We start from the raw sequence: 19257 nt of genomic DNA, 5'->3' as shown, positions 1-19257 counted from the left end.
ACTCACCTAATGCATGTCTTCGGACTGTGGGGAGAAGATGCAAACTCCACACAGAAAGGCACCCGGGCCGCCCCGGGAATCGAACCCACGCCCTTCTTGCCGTGAGGCGACAGTGCTACCCACTCCACCATTATTAAATATAGCATAAATCTTTTTGGAAAAGACACAGAGGGAACAATCTCAATCTGAAAACAGGTCTGACCCATTAAATGTGTCTTTCAGGTTGTTTACTCTCAACACATTCGCAATTCGGTGAACAAAGGTGAGCGTGGGTGTGAAAATCTCACCTCTAGCCACCAAAGAGCAGCTCTTCATCTGCGCATGGAGCGCTTCCCAGACGCACGTCTGCATCCACTGTAATTATCACATTGTTTACGCACATTAACATGACAGAGGGTATGAGCACATCATCACTACAACTCTCAGCTTCTAGTGTCACACTGGACCTTTGTGTGACACCCATAAATAATTAGGCTCTACAGCCATAAAATTAAGTCTGCCTGGGGTTTCAACCTTTGACCTCTGTGAGTCCTGTTGTGAACCAGTTGTCATATGAACATCGCTGTGCTCACTGTATTGGTCTGGCTTCTCTGTGTTGCAACACAATGTCTTCTCCCATCAGTTGTGGAACTGTTAAACAGTCACCTTAATAAATCACCCGGGTCGCGACGCCTGCCCTCCTGAAACTGAAGGTGTGTGGGTTCCCTGGTTACTGGGTTTCTTCCCTCCGCCCGTTGGCTGGTTGTGGCGGCTGGGTTCCTCTTATCACCAATGCACCAACGTCTGTCTCACCCTTTTGGTGAATAATGTTACAGGCTTTACTAACCTTGTAGTAGGACACATGACACCAGAACCAACAAACAGGCCTCCTAATCTTAGTTGTAAGTACTGCTGTCATTTACTGCATTATGCACTATTAATAATGGTTGATTATGGTAGCTGCAATATTGTCACAGCTATTAAGTGTTATGTGATCATGTGTGTAATATATATGCATAAGTGTAGGTATGAGTGTATTATGTATGATTGTATGCACACGTCTTAACATTATTATAGATATTAATATTTAACACGGTGGGTAGCACTGTCACAGCAAGGGCCTCGGTTCAATTCAGTTGTCAACTGAATAACTGAGAAAGGTAAGAGAATAAGATAGACACCTTTCCTTTGGCCCCTGTTTTCACCGAGCTCATACCATAAAACCGCCACAATAATTTACACTCTCCCGATTAACTCTCCTTTCTAAAACCAGATGATAGAGAGGGGAGGAGTAAAATAAACATGTAGCTATTAAATACACTTTTTTAAAATTAGTGCAGTCAAAGCCAAATGATAATGGCAATGACAATCATAAGTACATAAATTACAGGTCCAACAATATTTTGCCTATTTCTCTAGTCCCAGGTCCAAACATTCTGATTGGATGGGCAAAAGTGATTTATTCTCTGTGAACAGAAACTGACTTTAAATTACTAATGACATAAGAAAAAATCTTGCTACACTTACCATGACACAATATATAGTGCTGCAATATGCTTATTCAAGATAGCAGCTATATCAGTTCTGTCATTTCGTCCTGTGTTTATGTTACCATTCTCTGAGCTCTGAAGCCCTTAACCAACAGTATGTGACCTTTTACTGAAGGGGTCAAGTGCTAAGTGCATGAACAAAGGTAAGCAATGGTTGGTCACCTAGCTCTAAGAAAGATTTATAGGCCCATATGAAGAAAGTGGAGTCTCTGAGTGTAAGCAGGACATCTTGGACAGAGAAGGATAATAAAATATGAACATAATAATGTCAAAACAACCAATCTGTTGGTGTTAAAAAGAATTAAGAGGAAAATTGGAAGAAGCAGGAAGATGGGACACGTTGTGTTTGTTTTTCATTTCAAGTCTCTTGTTTTAAATCTAAACACTGCCCGAGTCACCGATGCACCACAGAATGAAGAAGGCGAGAGCGAGGAGGGCTGTCCCTAGTAGGTCCCCAAGGGCTGTGAGGTAGGGTATGGAGTAGGAGTCAGGGTCTTTGCGCCTGCGCCATAAGCAGTGAACGATCCAGTCAGCGACACACAGCAGGAAAAAGACCTAAGAGAGAGACATAAGAGACCCCGCTGAGGTCTGAAGAGGAAAAATCCAGTACGTAGGCCTGAAAGACTCACCTGAATAAAGGAGGCAGACAAGAAGGCGACGGTCAAAAGAAGACTGGGAAACGTGTGTGCCCCCTTCATGAGGTGGATGGCGTTCAGAAAGACGAGCTGACCAGGGATGACCAACAGCAGCAGGATCTGGGCTGACCGATTGTTGGCTCCTGCCGTGACAACACCCGGCATCACATCTGTGTATTCGTCCAAGGGGCAGCGTATGTTCCAGTGAAATGATTGTCGTCGTTACCTGAACCGAGGAAGGTGCGGCACGGGTTGTAGCAGCCCCGGCAGCCGGCAGGAGTCTCTCCAGGGGAGTAATTCAAATGCAAATTAGTGGAGATACGACTGGACTGGATGGAAACAAGGTTTCCACCGACGCCTGGGAGAGAAAAAAGCAAAGGGGAGTGAGGCAGTGAATTCAAACAACGATGCCCCAGCGGCCTCTTAGAAATAGTTTCTTGTCGATGAAGAGACTTGTTCAGACGCCTCTGACCGTGGCCAACAGAAAACGAGGTCAATTATTCCACTGTGCTGCACAAAACATGGAATCAGCTGCTGAGTCTGCTGTTTGTGCAAATATTAGCAGCAGCCAAGTCAAATGTCCATTTCTAAGGTTCAACTGGTTTTACATGAACACAGTTATTATTGTCAGACAGAAACCTTATCACGTGCATGTCGGCCAAACAGTTAACAGCACCCTTTCTTTTTGACCCGTTCTCCAGCTAACACACATCCATCCTTCATTGTGCCCTAGGGGCTGTTCTTCATGTGCATAATGTGACCAGTGATCATCTGTGCATCAAACTTGCTCAACTTTTCCTTTCTCACTCAGTTTTCCTGGAGGGCAGAAAACACAGACTCATTTTCCATGTGCTCAAAACAGCTAAACACGATAATTTCATGCAATGTCTCTTTTACAGCATCCACTGTACGTCTGTACAACAATTTACAGTGAGTGTAGTCTGGCGCTGACAAATCACAGTAATACTTTACCAAGCCTAAACCTTTAACAACCATTAACAAGAATATCCATATTATGACAGAATACATATATAAGTCATGTTATCAACAAAATCTGTTTACTAGCCCTAAATATGTTTGCATGATTGTATTTACATTTTATTGATTTTGTCTGTGATGTGACATTTTATTTTATTTTATTTTAGTTTGCATGGAGATTAAGTGATACATGTGGATCTACTGTCATGTCCCAGGAGGCAGTCAGTGCAGAGCGTTCGCCATTGAGTCACATTCTTCCTCCTGCCTTTTCTGACCCTTTATTTTTACAAAATCAGCCTAAATGTAATTATACATTTAACAAAAGAAAAAGAACAGAACTCACCATTTATGACTGGAGCGTAAATTAAGATTCCTGCCAAGTTTGGATCTGACACAGTCTTGTCCAGAATAAGTCCACCAATGCTAAAAAAATAGATGTTTAAAAAGTTTGAACCGATATAAACAAAGTTGTCAGATATGAATAAAACCAGAAGAAGTGTCATGTAAATTTTTTATTTACACATATACTATTATACCTTTGACAGATTTTCTGTATACTTATACTCAACTCATGTATGCTTTACTATGGTGTATTTCAATGTCTTTGCTTTCCTTTGCTTGAGCACTGCACGGCATCTGTCATGTTTTTGAACTTCTGCATCGAGGCAGAAGGCCAGTTCCTGCCGTGGGTTCCTGTTTTCTTCACACTTAGATGCTTGTCGCGAGGTGAAAAGCAGCGCAACTTTTTGCTGAACTTTGGTATTCTTAATATATCAGAGAGGTTCCAGTTTTTTTTCCAAAAAATAAAGCTTGAACTTAAATGAAAAATGTCAGTTAAGTAGTTGGATGTGACCATATTATATGTTTTTACAAAGCTTATGTGCTCACGTGTGCTTAGTCACTCGTGGCAAATGCATATGGACAGATGTGAACTCCTTTACATTGTTTTCCTATGAGATAATGTCCATTACCCCCTCCACAAGCTGAGGCAAACAGAGACCACTCACCTACACTAATTTACCTTAAGTCTATAGGAGCTCCCCTTTCCTTATCACTTATCATACCCAAATCTGTCTTTTAACTCACTTCCTCTGCCTTTTTTCAAACTCCCCCAACCACTGACTGAATGGACCATAAAAACTCAGGAATGAAAACTAACTAAAAAGGAACGGCCTTCATGTGGACTCAAATCTTCAAATCAGATACCAGGGAACTTAAAATCAGATATTAGGGAACTTGACTTTCATTAAATAAACACCACTGAGTTCATTACACAATGTGCTGTGATTTGGTGCAACAATAGTGAAATAATAATGTCATTCATTCTACTTCTAATCCTGTACATTGCGCATACATGTCATACACTTATGGACATCAGGTGTATGTTACCAGATAGGAGACAAAGCAACTTATCATGTGACACTCAACATGAATACTTAAGTTGTATCAGAATCTTCAGGACAACATATGAGACGTGATAATCACGTGCATTCAATTTGTGTTGTTTAAGCATTATTAGGCTCCATGTTATTTGAATAGCAGAATATTTATAATATGTTTGTTGTTATTATGTAATAGAATTCTGGGCTTGATGCAAGGAGAGTATAGAGCCTAAAAAGTATAGAGCCTAAATTTAGGTTCAGATCAAACAGGATAATTCAAGAAAGGTAGGAAATAGGTGGAACTTTCCTCTAAATTTGAATCTAGGTCCTTGTGAACTATCATTTACCTACAGCTTGGTTCAACTTAAGAAACCTGGTGCATCAACTTCAAAGAATATTATGTAGAAGAAGAATATTTTATGTAAAGAGAACTGCTTCACAGCATCATTCATGAGCGCTTCGTGTGTACATTGAATATTATCTTTTTTGTTTTACTGTTTTACACAGTAAAACAAATGTATAAATGTATATAGATTCTAAGTTAATTCATTAATCATTTATTATGTATATTATTTTTTCCATATAAATAAGTACCTGCTGATGAGCATTGCAGTAATGATTGGTTCCCAGCCGGTGCGGAGCAAGATGTGACTGGCAGGATGTTTGGAGGAAATCACAACCCACAGAGGAATCAGGCACAGAATGAACAGATCCACCAGGTACAACACATACACATACAAATCTGTAAAGAGGACAACAACAGTCATTCTACTGTGTACCGCTCCCTCCCACTCCACAGCACTCATTGTGCCGTCACTTGATCTCATCGTCTTTTACCCTTTAAGAGGTAGAACCACTGGCTGAAGCAGGCGAGCAGGGTGAGCGTGATGAGGTCCCCAAAGCTGGCGGCCACCGGTGTCGCCACATTGTCAGGGTTGATTCCCAGCCGCTTGCAGCCAATAATCACACCCACCATAATGATGCCTTGAAGGGGTTAAAGACGCTGTCAAACAGTGTATGAGGTCACGCAGTCAAGTGTCCAACTAAGTGGAAACAAAACGGCTTCCTCAGAGCTTCATCTGTCTTCAGTTACCACTCATTTGATTTGTAATTTACAAGAACAGATTTAGACTAGACTAAAAGTGACACATCAATCTGTTCCCAGTTTAGCTCATGTTCGTACCTTGTAGTAATGAAGCCACAAACACAGTGGTGACACTGGTTGAGCACAAAAGCACCGCGTGATCATAGGGCATCTTTCCTTCTGCCATCCAACCCAACAGGGTCGCCATCACGGAAGCTATCAGGCCCAGCACTGTGGCTTGTAGCTGCAACATCAGGGCACCCATTGGGAAATAAAACAATTAGATTTAAATTATAAAGGACAACAATGATGCAAAATAAATAACTCAAACATAGAATCTAAAATTGGGACCAGATAACAATAAAGTACCTGCTTGAGCGCCAGGTTCCCAATGATCAACTTCCACTTTTCGTTGCCCTCGTCCATTTTTCCTGCATTCACCTGCATCACACAAGGATTAGCTCGTGACGTACTGATATGATCCCATGATGCCGTCATAAACAAAATACAAACTTGTAACAGCTTGTCTTTAGTGTGTTAAAAGAAAAGTCTGTGCAACCGGGTCCAGTCACTTAACAGTCATAAACAGAACTTTTATTAGCGACTCTCCTTTTTCTGTTTCCTTTTTGTTCTTTAACTTTATGACAAATACATTTTTGCACATTTTGTGTTTTCCATCAATCAAGTCCAGTCAGAAGGAAAAGCAATAGTTAACAAACTTGTGGAAGTTTCTACAGACTGAAGACGCTATTTGGACGAACAGTGAAAGATTCTGCTCTAACACAAAAGACATCCAGTTGCCAGGACTCATGAAGTTAGGCTCACGTGGACGATCAACAATCAACCACGTTACTTCACAGGCGGCCTATCTACTATGTAAACGTTCTGCATGTCACACAGTACGCCTCGTGAAAAACAAATATTCCTACACGTTCACATTTTGCATCATGGAAAACCTCATGATTGTAGCTTGTGGGCATTTGTGTGTGTGTGTGTGTGTGTGTGTGTGTGTGTGTGTGTGTGTGTGTGTGTGTGTGTGTGTGTGTGTGTGTGTGTGTGTGTGTGTGTGTTTGATTGTTCACACTCACAGCGGTGGAGAGTCTAGACGCCAAAGTCATTTCCAGGTTTCCCTTCATGCCTAGTACTGCAGGGAGCAGAATTAACAGTTCTGTAATGTCCTGGAAAACGTCCCAGCTCTGCCGAAAAACATATCCAGTGGAAAAATTAATAATTAACCCTCATCTTAATATATAAGGTCCATCACAGTCAATGTAGCAACAATCCTTTTGCCTACATTGTAATACACATTTTCTAAGCTAGATTTCTCTCTGTTCGTCACCTGAACCACATCCAGAAGCATCCCAACAGACACTGTCCCCAGTCCAGCCACCACAAAGGGCACCAGGATCTGCATAAGCATGGCGCAGACTGGCTCCACGGGTGCAACCGAGATGCCTGCATCCTTTCCTCTCTCGGAATGACTGAGCCTTGAGCTGCTGTAGAGTTCATTGGGCAACAGAGCGTCCGTCTCTGAGTACTCACGGAGACCAGTGTTGGGTTGTAGAATACTTTTGTTAGAGCTGAGATGGTGAGAACTTTCAGAGCTGTGGGATAAGGATGGATGCGATTGGGCCCAGTGGCAGGTACCTCTGCCCACAGAGCTGCTTGGGAGAAGATGCTTGTCCTGTGACTCTGAGACAACCATGATGTAAAACTGTTATGGACGGATGTTATTCCTGCAGCTCCTGAGGAACGTCTACACACTGTTGGGCCAAAGAGGTTGGTTTGGTTTACTAAAGGTTGACAATGAATACAATATGCATGGTGTTATTTTTATATCAGCATCTGTAACTGAAACAATAGATTTGTGATGGCAACATTAAAGCACAAATAAATGAATAGCAATGCAGAAATGCTGCTGTGGGAATTAGTCAGCCAATTTCAGCAGAACGCTTGTCTGCTGAAATTGGCTGAGGCTGAGTCATCTGATGGCTGAGATTGCTCCCATTATCATTCTTCATGCCTGATTCTCAACAGTGACACTGAGGCTGCCTTGTCTGACAGATACAATGCACGACATTAGAAAATCTAGAGGATGATCAGGTATTTAAAAAACACTTTTTTTGTACAAAACATTGCATTAAATTTAAATATTAACAAGCCTTGTACTGCCAACTTTATTCCTACATTCTCCACATATCAAGTTACGTATATGTATAGTAAACAATTATATTGCTTCATATTGTTATTCAATAATAATAATAATCGTCTAATGGTTGAACGCAGTGGTTAAAGCTGTAGTATTGGAAATTTTCAAGAAATAATCTGAGTAACAAAGTGCTGTATGGGAGAAGGTGAAAAAACAAGTGTCCTACCCGTAACACGAAGCCAAATGAGAAGAACAGGCAGATACTGTCACACTGTCCTGTTAAAGACTTTTCCACGTGGCTCCCATCGCACAAACAAGTACGTCCGTACACATGCGCGTATGCACAAATGCAACACTCATAACATACTGCTTGTCTCCTCCTCGTGTGTCCAGTGAGTACATTACTTAATATAGCTTTACATCTGTCTGTCTGTCTGTCTGTCTGTCTGTCTGTATAGGATAAGCTGTCTCTCTATTGCTTTAAAGCCATGCACCATATTACCATAAAAAGTAATAGTACAGCATCATTTCTGCATAAAACTGTTGGCCACCACCTCTTTGACCATGAATATAAAGCAGTTGTAAAAACAACTCTAAATACATCGATTCATTAACACCAATTATGCTGCAACAAACTAGACAGATTCATTTTATTAAACAGATATTTTGGAGTAAGATAACCGATGGCCAGTGAGCCCAAATACACAAACTTTTAGAAACATTTGTAACAATAACAATATAATATTTATAATAAGCGGACTTAGAAACACTGCTTTTAATGAGCTTGGACGATCTATCATGCGAACTCAATTTCCCGTGAGCACTAGCGCAAATTCACCTCATCACGAGACCCATCATGGGACCGTGTAGCTCTAGTTTTTGAAAGCCAGTGTTTGGGGTCACCTAAACTGTCACAATGGCGGGGGAAAGCATCGCACCTGACTGGGAATTTGACCGTTTTGACGACGGTTCACAGAGTAAGTGCTGCACCCAGCCTCGGCGAGCAGGAAACGAAAGCTACGGGCTAGAGTTGTCAGCGTTAGCCACCGGTGCTAGCTTACTCTGCTAGTTGGGTACACCGTCTATTTACTGGAACACCTGCTATTGTCACTTGCAAAGAAATGAAGCGTCGTTTTATTTAGTTGAGGAAACGTCCGACACACACAAGATAAGTTAAACGTCAAACGAGGACGTGTTAGCGTGTGTTAATTATTTCGCAGATTTCCCTGCAGCTGATCCATATGACGGTGTCACAACATTGTTTATTTTGATAGTGACCAAATATATGCGAACTTCGGAAACGTTTGGATTTGACAACTTTAAGTAACTTCCTCATTCTGACTAGTATATCATATATCAGGATTGTAAATGGCTGGGCAGAGATTATTCATATGTCATAAGCAAAATTTGACTGCTATTGTATTTGTTGTCTACTCACTTTACGTTTAGTTCAATGATCCTTAATATTTCCGTCAAAGACTCTTATTCTGAAACTGATCTATTTGATCATATTGTCTAAAAAGAAATCCACACAGAGGTCCAGCTGAAGAACTATAGCAAGTTCCTGGATGAGTATACCTCTCAGCTCAGGGGTATAGAAGAGGCCTTGGATGACTCCATTGGAGATGTGTGGGACTTCACTTTGGACCCGATCGCCTTAAAGGTAAAAACCTAAACTCAGCATCTCTTTGTCAAATCGATTACACCGACGTTATGGTTAAACCCTTTTTTTTCTTTATTTAGTTGCTTCCATATGAGCAGTCATCATTATTGGAGTTAATTAAAACAGATAACAAGGTAAATACGGACAAACAAAATGTGTAACCTTTAATGTCTTTAATATTATTCCTTTGCTAAATTTTTGACACATTTTTGTTGGTGGCACAGGTTCTGAACAAAGTCATCACAGTTTATGCTGCTCTCTGTAGTGAAGTAAAGAAGCTCAAATATGAGGTAAGCTTGGGCCAATATTGTGTTTTATTGACTTGTGTGTGGTGTGATCACTTACATTATCACATTATCCCTCTGTTCTTCTTCTGATCTGTATCATATTTGTTTTCCTTTGCAGGCAGAAACCAAGTTTTACAATGGGTTACTGTACTATGGAGAAGGAGGTACTCCATGATTATCTAATGTTATTCTCGTTTTGCCTGTTTTGCTTCTTGATGAACTAATGGAATATAGACATTCTTTTATGTTTTAGTGTCTGACACCAGTGTTGTTGAGGGCGAGTCTCAGATTCAGATGGGCAGATTCATCTCATTCCTGCAGGTAAACTATCAGTATTTTATCAATTTGTATCATTCTGAGGCATATTTACATCAAAAGCAAGAGAAGCAAAGGTGTCTTCCTTTGTCTTTTTAATAGGAACTGTCCTGCTTTGTGTCAAGGTGTTATGAAGTGGTGGTTAACATTGTCCACCAGCTGGCTGCCCTCTACAACAGCAACAAGTAGGATGCATTTACAGCCATCAAGGGTTTTATAAACTTTTGCTATTTTTTCTTACATTGAAATTGCCATAGGAATCAAATTATCACGCTTGCAAAGTTCAATTCAGAAGGCATGGAACTATGGAATTATTACTTTCCTCATGCACCCCCACCCTTTTTTTTTTGTGAGCATGTGGGTGAGAGGCTGTGACACTGAATGATAAAAAAAGAATACTGTGTCCAGCTGTAAATCTATCTCTGACATAGCAAAAAAGATAAGACACATAGTTTATTTCCTTCTGGGGAAACTGTGTTTTCATTTGACCTATCCTCCCAATGGGGAGCAGTGGGTTCGCACATAGAGTGCCCAGAGAGCTAGTGTGAAGTGTTTTGCTTAAGGACACACATGGTTGGGATTGAACTGGCAACCTTCTACTTCTCAATGCTCTACCCATGGAGCTACTAGGCCACCAAAAGAGACCAATGCAAGTACACGGATCACCGTGAGATATAAAAGATTCTTTACATACCATCAGGACTACTACAGCACTAGTGTTAAGTGCCGTCACATGTTTTTCCATTACACTTTTTACTCAGACATCAAGAAAAGAGCCTTTATGCACTTACAATAACATGCAGGCAGCTTAGAGTTCAGCTCTAGTTCACACACATGGTACTTGGTCTCTACAAACCATACAAAAAACGCCTCTCCTTTTGTATTTCAGGGGTGCAACAAAAATCATTGAGTCATCAGGTGTTCACTTCCAGGTGGGTTTTAAGATTCATTTATTTATTGAATGATAAGTTTACGTTGATTTTATTTATATTTTGCTTTGAGTCTGCTCTCCAACTTCAAACATGTGATGCTCCTTGTGCAGATAGTCTATGAGCACCTTGGGGAGTTGCTGGTGGTTCTGCTCACACTCGATGAGATTATGGAAAATCATGGGACACTGAAAGATCACTGGAAGATGTATAAAAGGTGCATCTTTACACATGCTTTTGCAAAAGATCTCATTTAAATATTCTTTAAAGGATAGGATTAAATTTACTTAATAATAATATCTGTATCAAGTCAATGAATAAAATGCCTTATCTACATTTTTTTATTAATTTAGACAAGCATACTTTCTGATCTTTGAGGTTTATTTTATGTACAGTTATCTAAAGCTACGCCTTTCTGTTACAGGTTATTAAAATCAGTGCACCATAACCCAGGGAAATTTTCCATTCCTGAGGAGAAGCTGAAACCATTTGAAAAGCTCCTACTCAAGCTTGAGGGACAGTTACTGGACGGCATGATACTGCAGGTGACTTTGAGATTTCAACACTGTAATAAGGTCTGAGATGGAGTTTGTTCTGTTGATGTCCCCTGTTCACTGTTAACCTTATGACCTGCGGCTGTGTGACAGGCCTGTGTGCAGCAGAGGTTTGATGATCCTGGAGAAGGAGTAGCTGTAGCAAAAAACAGTGCCTTTGCTGAGGAGTTTGCCTTCAACATACGCACCATATTCACCAGTGTTGAGTCTAAAATTGGTCAGTTTTTCTTTTCACAACACCTTGCTTTCACAGATGGTAGCTTTTTTTTACATAATGTTTTGTTTGTGTGTTTTTTAGGCGAGCCTTCAGAGATTGACCAGAGAGATAGATATGCTAGTGTCTGTGGTCTCTTTGTGCTTCACTTTTACATCTTCAGGACCGTTGACAAAAAGCTCTACAAGTCCCTCCTTGATATCTGCAAAAAGGTAGCATTTTTGTTTCTGGCTCACCTGTGACCTTTTATCTATGACACTTCTATGACCTCTAGTTGTGGAAACAGCTTTTGTACTTGTGTTTGTGCTTTCCTTCAGGTTCCAGCTGTCACTTTGATTTCTAACATCATCTGGTTTCCTGACATTTTCCTTACAACTAAAGTCCCAGCTGCAGCTAAGCTTATAGATAAGAAGAGTCTACAGGCCATTAAAACCCAGAGAGACACTTACCTGCAACAAAGAGCTCAAACTCTGGCAAAGTCAGTCAAAATCAATCACATACATTTGGGTTAAATCCCAGTTTTTCCCAGTTCCAATTGTTTCATTTATTTCTTTTCTCTCCAGGGATGTTCAGTCATATTACGTGTTTGTCACATCCTGGATGATGAAGATGGAGTCCATCCTGTCCAAGGGTCAAAGAAGTGACAAGGTGGCAGATGATCTTAACAGCAGGTGTAATGTGTTTGTACAGGTAACATTGATTTTTTTTTTGTTTCCTAAAAGGGTTCAAATATGACAAAGAGTTAAATTGCTAACTTTGTTTATGGTCTTCACTTGTCTGTTTCTCACAGGGCATCTTGTACGCGTACAGTATTGGCACCATAATCAAGACTACCATGAACATGTACATGTCGATGCAGCGGCCCATGACCAAGACAACTGTCAAAGCACTCTGCCGACTGGTGGAATTACTCAAGGTGTGTGCACTATTGAGTGTCCCCACACTTTTTTTTTTATTGGAGCATTTCACATTCATATAAAACTAACTAAGTTCAATCCGTCTCTGTACTCAGGCTGTGGAGCACACATTTCACAGGCGGTCCATGGTTGTAGCTGATTCAGTGTCTCACATCACTCAGCAGCTGCAGTCACAGGCCCTGAACGCCATCGGCAATGCCAAGGTAAACAAAATCATTATTCTGAAAAAAAGCTGTTTTTTTTTATATGTTTTTCTACCCACGTAAATGAAAGGGTGATCTATAATACATATATTGCGCTGTTTTCATTTATGGGTGACTGCCTATTCAGTTACAGGGACACTCAAACTCAAACTGAGTCAGGGTTTTTTATATTTTTTCTGATAGTGAAGTAGCTCAATAGTAGTAGTGTAGTGTAATAATCAAATGGGCACCGTTAAATTGCTTTTGGTGATCTCCAGTGCTCAGCTGCAACATCATGGTGACTCCATATTTTGCCTAAAATATAAACTTACATAAATTTATTTGAACTTCGTTGTGGCCTTTTGAATTCTTATTGACTTGGGTAATCTCAGCAAACCCTGAGTCCCTGTCTAACTGGAGTCCCATTTCATATTATTCCCGCCTTAGTTGCTTGAGAAAAACCTGGAGAATGCTGGATTTGAGTTTAAGAAATGTCCATAATTAAAATTTGTTTTTTACATTACCATATCAAAAAGGTGGTACCTTGAGTGTGAGAGTGTAAGATTGTTGCCAGACTGGGCAGTTCTGATTTAGCAAAATAGTTTTAAATGTACTATTTATTGTATTTTCCTCCCTAAAGAAAAGGGTGATCTCTGATAAGAAGTACAGTGAACAGCGGCTGGATGTGCTGTCGTCTCTGGTGCTGGCAGAAAATGCCCTCAGTGGACCTAGCACCAAGGAACGACGCCTTGTGGTGTCTTTGGCTCTGTGTGTTGGCACCCAGCTGGTATGTTGGGATACGCACGTTTCATTTTCCTTTTTATTTCAGTCACATTCTCTGCATGACACTGAGTTGATCTCTTGCTTTTGCCTAGAAAACCTTCAAAGATGAGGAACTGCTCCCACTGCAGCTTGTGCTGAAGAAGCTGGACCTTATTAGTGAGCTGAGTGAGAGGTGAGACTAGTTTTTCTTTTTTATATAGAAAACATGTAACAGTAGATTTGAAGTCAATGTACTTTTCATCAGCCAAGAATAGAGCCAAATATGTAAAATTACTACCATCATTCAAAGCTGCCTTCTGTTTACTCTGAAATTTAATCAAAGATGCAATACATTTGGAAATTAGCAAATGTAATTTGCTTTGCACGTTTTCTGATTTCTACTACTTTGAGTAAATAATTTGTACCATTTTTCCTTTAGGGTTAAGCTGCAGTGTGACTGTAGCTTTCTTTACTGGCACCGAGCTGTGTTTCCTATTTACCTAGATGATGTATATGACAACGCTGTGGACGCAGCACGAATACATGTAAGCACAGCAGCTTCTGATCTACAAATAACCCCAAAGATCTTTGTCATCATAATTGGCGCCCGTATTAACTGCGCCTGTGGTCTGTCGTGATGGTTGACAGTACATGTTCAGTGCGCTGAGGGACAGCGTGCTGTCCATGCTGCATGCCAAACACTTGGAGTCGTGTGACCAGCTTTTGGAGAGCTACGACAAGGAGATCATGGACGTGTTCAACGAGGTGTGACAAGTGTAATGTGTCTGTCGCTATTTTGTGAATCTTTTTTTTATTTCCAATTTTTTTTTTTTTTATTTCATTTGTGGTGCAAACTCTCGTAGCACCTGTTGGACAAGCTGTGTAAGGAGATTGAGAAGGACCTGCGTCTCTCTGTACACACACACCTGAAACTGGATGATAGGAATCCTTTCAAAGTTGGCATGAAGGATCTGGCCCACTTCTTCTCCCTCAAGCCCGTCCGCTTCTTCAACCGATTCATTCATATCAAAGGTGCTGAGAAACACAGATTGTTTTCAGGATATTGTTGTTTTCTCTGCTGCACTGTTTGTATTTTCTTGAATGCTAGAATGTCAACCGTCCTCTTCTTGCAGCGTATGTGACTCACTACCTTGACAAAACTTTCTACAACCTGACCACTGTTGCTCTGCATGACTGGGCCACCTACAGTGAGATGAGAAACCTTGCCACACAGCGCTATGGACTGGTGATGACGGAAGCACATCTGCCGAGTCAGACTTTGGAGCAGGTCTGTGCAGCAGCAGCTTATAAAATGTGACTGCTTTGTTAACTGAGGCTCTGTAGGTACTAAATGTCTGTATCCCCTGTGGATCTTTTTCAGGGTCTGGATGTTCTAGAGATCATGAGGAACATCCATGTTTTCGTCTCGCGCTACCTTTATAACCTTAACAATCAGGTAAGCTTGTACTAAATGTAACCTGGGTGATCTTCTCTGCCCTGGAACAAACTTCCACCCGTGGTCTTTACCTTTTAACAGATCTTCATAGAGAAAGCAAGCAACAACAAGCACTTGAACACCATTAATATCCGCCACATTGCCAACTCCATCCGGACCCATGGCACAGGCATTATGAACACCACAGTGAGTTTACTGTAGTAACGATGTGGTCACGCGGACGTGGATGTGGGGCTTGTGTCACTGGTCACACATCTCCTCTTTGCTTCCATCAGGTGAATTTCACGTATCAATTCCTGCGGAAGAAGTTTTACATTTTCAGCCAGTTTATGTACGACGAACACATCAAGTCAAGACTCATCAAGGACATCCGCTTCTTCAGAGAAACAAAGGATCAGTCCGATCAGAAGGTAAATAAGATAATATAAACCTGCCAGTGAGAAGCTTACCTCCAGAATAATAAAATAACCAGTAAATGAAGTAAATTTATCAATTATTTATCACTCTGCTTTGCTTTTAGTATCCTTTTGAGCGAGCAGAGAAGTTTAATCGTGGCATTAGAAAGCTGGGCATCACTCCTGACGGACAGAGCTATCTGGACCAATTCAGACAGCTCATCAGTCAAATCGGTGAGAGACGCATGAATGTCGGGCTGTTCTCTGCATTAATTTGAAAAACAAATCCACCATGCAGACCAATCTAACACCAGTGTCATCGATCTGTATCAGGCAATGCTATGGGCTACGTGCGTATGATACGATCTGGAGGACTTCACTGTTGCAGCAGTGCTATCAGGTATAAAAGGGTTTTTAAAGTGTTTCTTGCTACAATGCTTCCTTTTTAATAATAATATTGAACAAGACTGGATTAATCTGTAACAAGTTGCTTAAATAATAAACACTGTATGCATTTTAAATCTAGTTTATCTAGAATCTGGTTTGAAACCCTCTATTTTCTAGTATATCTCACTAGGAAATTTGTCTGTGACCTTCAGGTTTGTTCCAGACTTGGAGGACATAGTAAACTTTGAGGAACTCGTAAAGGAGGAGGGATTGTCCGAGGAGACCCAGAGAGCTGCTGGGTACAGTAGTGCATCAGTCTTTATCTAGCATGCTTGTATTCCTGTTTTATAGTGCCTTAATTATGTTATTAGTGCTTTACTTATGCTTACATGCAAGTATAGATCTACATTGACGGCAGTCTATTCAGAATATTTTAAATGTTATACCTTTAGGGGGCAGCACAACTTAAACAATGTAATTTGAATTTGTTTTAATATTGTTTTTATATTATTTTCAGCGTTCTTGACTCGGTTTTGGGAGATCTGACCAGCAACTCTGCTGAGGGAACAGAGTACTTCAAGAAGCTGGTGGCAGTCTTTGCACCCGAGTTTCGTAGTGCCAAGAATATGCATCTGAGGAATTTCTATATGATTGTGCCCCCATTGGTCAGTGTCAAGATTTTGTACGTGTGCTTCTACACGTCATGCTGTCTGAGAGCAATTCTATTTACTGATACAACTCAAATTTCTCCTACAGACTGTGAATTTTGTAGAGCACTCCATCAGCTGCAAAGAGAAACTCAGCAAGAAAAACAAAACTGGAGCTGCTTTCACAGATGATGGCTTTGCCATGGGTGAGTGGACAAAAAGCATCCGCCTAATCCTGTCAATGTGTACTTTTGTGGAATCACCTTCCTTTTTCTTCTTCCTCCACTAGGTGTGGCATACATTCTGAAACTGCTGGACCAGTATCTAGAGTTTGACTCACTGCACTGGTTTCAGGCTGTCAGAGAAAAGTACAGGAAAGAGATGAGCGCTGTTGTAAAGGAGCAGAACGTCCAGTCGGCCAGCCAGGATGAGAAGCTGCTGCAAACTATGAACCTCACACAGAAGAGGCTGGATGTCTACCTGCAGGTAGTTATTTCTGCTTGTTCACTTTTTTGGAAAAAACAGGCTGTATGTCAAAAATATGTCATGTGACCATAGTCATTACATTGCATTAAGGCTTTTCATTTAGGAGTTTGTGTTCTGATCTAGTGATTCTGGTTTTCTTCACACTGAACCTGTTGTTGCATGTATTTTTTTTTTCCGCTGTAGGAGTTTGAGCTACTCTACTTCTCACTAAGTAGTGCCCGGATCTTCTTCAGAGCAGACAAGACTGCAGCTGAGGAGACACAGGAGAAGAAGGATAAAGGTTAGCTGGTGTGGTGATTAATGGGGTCTTTAATTATGCACAACCGTTTGCAGACCCACCCCGTTATACAGGCTTTTTTTGCAGATGATTTTTCAGAGATAGCACTCAGATTAATGAATGATGAAGTCTGTGCTGTCGCCTTCCTTTAAACCTCACATGTTCTCTTGCAGAAGACGCTTCCAAACCAGGAGGTAATTCAGACGCCAATGAACCTACCTTGAAATAAGCCCTATTGAACAGAGGGAGCTGCCCGATGGATTATAATCCTGAAAGTACTGTGAAATGTGCATAGCTTGCACCTGGACGGGTGTCAGGGTGTGAGGAGAAGATCTCAAGCAAGATTGCACCAGTGAAAGTGAATTTAGCAACATGCAATTACTGTAAACGGTATTGGTTTCTAAGACTCTCACTGTGTGTTTTAGTACAAATCATCAACAGAGACAGAATGTATCTAAGCAACATCCTGCAACTTTCAGGTGTTTGTCAGATTCTAATAAATTTACTGAAATTGTAGCATTTACAAACTCAACTGCAATTCATCAAGTGTAAGGTGAAGCTTTACCTTATCCTTTCTTTTGAATACAAAGATTCGCAGCTTTTTGATACTTATCTGGATGGACTGAATTATTTTTCTACAGTAGAGGCATCACTGGTGATTAATCTATCATTGATCTATTTACATCTGTGCTTACTTGCAGTGGTATCTTAGCGGTACTTGCTAGATTTGAGTCGTGTATTGATGTAACAAATGTCTGTGGCGTGTGATGGCAGCCATGTGGACTGTGGCACACTATGGACTCCTCAGAATGTTTTTAAGCCTATGCTTGTGCCATATTTTCCTACTGTTCTTATGTTGTGTCTCTGCCTTTCAAAATTGTAGGTAATGTTTTAATAACCTAATAATATGGAAATGACACATGAACATTTTGATTACTTCTCTTTAGGACTGGAGATGTCATCGCATTTTGATTTAGCTGTTTTGTCGGACTAACATATCAAACATTTGGTCCCACTTACATTCCATAAATTAAGTTTGCTTGACAAAAAAGCTGTGTTAAGTCTTTGACAACTATTAAAACTTGCACTTTGGACAGAATTTAATTTCTCAGTCATGATGTTGCATTCAAAGCCTTGTAATATCTTAAACCCGTGTACAATATAAAAAATATTTACATGTGGACGTCTTCACTGGCAGTGATGCACAATTCACCACATTTGTGCATAAAAAACTGACTGAAGAATCCCTGCCTTTACAAGAAATGAGCAACACACACACACTCATACGCACAGTAGTTCAGGAAGAGCCTTTTCAGATTTAATACAAAGAAAAGAAGCTTTTGACTTCAGAAAATACAAGATGGTCTGGATTTTTTCTCCTAAATTGTCAGTTTTCCTGTTTACTATGAAATGTTGCTGTTCCATCAGCTTAAATTGGAATACATCCCTTATTTCACTTTGGACTTGAAATTCAAGATCATTTTGATGTTAATTTTTGGCTGAAAATCAGGCCTTTCCTTAAACGCTGTAATTTTGAATTATTGTAAGTGCCCACAGTGCCATGTGACACCCTGTCCAGCAGATCCAAAAATGTCCTTTCATGTCCACATATTGCATTCATGCTCACCTCATGAAAACGAGGTACAAGGCAGGGCAAGGTTTCTTCCAAAATAGATGCCATATATATATACACATACATATATACATGTATATATATATATCTATCATATATACACATTCATACATACATATACTAATTTATGTGATGCAAAGAAACACAAAATTTACACATTTCTTACAAAATTGTAACAAAGACTGGAAAGTGTTTTGTTTGCTCTGCAACAACAATCTGTAGCTGTTTAGCCTCTGAGAGGATTTGTCCACGTTTGTGGACCAAAGCAGTCTCCCAAATTTGTGTCCATGTTCAACTGGCACAGAACTGACAAAGAGACAGACAGAAGAAGAAACAATGAGACAGACAACAGTGTTCAGAAGTTGGAGGAATCGATGTAAAAGCAAGGAAGCCAAA

General features: G+C 40.5%; 2 protein-coding genes across 3 annotated transcripts; one reads left to right on the top strand and one right to left on the bottom strand.

Moving 5' to 3' along the window:
• Window positions 1-1419: 1419 nt before the first annotated feature.
• slc41a2a (solute carrier family 41 member 2a) lies at window positions 1420-9339 on the bottom strand. Of its 2 annotated transcripts, none has more exons than XM_029152764.3 (11): window positions 9196-9339; window positions 6948-7371; window positions 6697-6804; window positions 5978-6049; window positions 5708-5852; window positions 5362-5508; window positions 5119-5266; window positions 3486-3565; window positions 2391-2522; window positions 2159-2307; window positions 1420-2084 (listed from the first exon to the last, which is right to left on the bottom strand). In XM_029152764.3, exons 2-11 carry the CDS (start codon window positions 7311-7313, stop codon window positions 1908-1910), a joined length of 1524 nt encoding a protein of 507 aa, XP_029008597.1. In that variant the 5' UTR covers window positions 7314-7371; window positions 9196-9339; the 3' UTR covers window positions 1420-1907. The 2 variants fall into 2 exon arrangements, with proteins under 2 accessions (XP_029008597.1, XP_040927095.1); XM_041071161.2 differs by lacking the exon at window positions 9196-9339 and adding an exon at window positions 7984-8429.
• washc4 (WASH complex subunit 4) lies at window positions 8577-18327 on the top strand. Its single transcript, XM_029152760.3, has 33 exons — window positions 8577-8734; window positions 9281-9420; window positions 9501-9554; window positions 9645-9710; window positions 9826-9871; window positions 9961-10028; window positions 10125-10207; window positions 10912-10954; window positions 11065-11168; window positions 11376-11496; window positions 11599-11722; window positions 11804-11931; window positions 12037-12197; window positions 12283-12409; window positions 12510-12635; window positions 12732-12839; window positions 13459-13605; window positions 13694-13773; window positions 14020-14125; window positions 14229-14345; window positions 14444-14612; window positions 14714-14868; window positions 14962-15036; window positions 15118-15222; window positions 15312-15446; window positions 15557-15665; window positions 15765-15831; window positions 16031-16117; window positions 16336-16483; window positions 16575-16671; window positions 16755-16951; window positions 17135-17231; window positions 17402-18327. Exons 1-33 carry the CDS (start codon window positions 8674-8676, stop codon window positions 17455-17457), a joined length of 3507 nt encoding a protein of 1168 aa, XP_029008593.1. The 5' UTR covers window positions 8577-8673; the 3' UTR covers window positions 17458-18327.
• The last annotated feature ends 930 nt before the right edge of the window (window positions 18328-19257 follow it).

The sequence above is a fragment of the Betta splendens genome, chromosome 6 (assembly GCF_900634795.4).
Source record: "Betta splendens chromosome 6, fBetSpl5.4, whole genome shotgun sequence".
Taxonomy (NCBI): Eukaryota; Metazoa; Chordata; class Actinopteri; order Anabantiformes; family Osphronemidae; genus Betta; species Betta splendens.
Note: the sequence above shows the minus strand (reverse complement) of the source record. Positions and strands in the feature narration are given on the sequence as shown.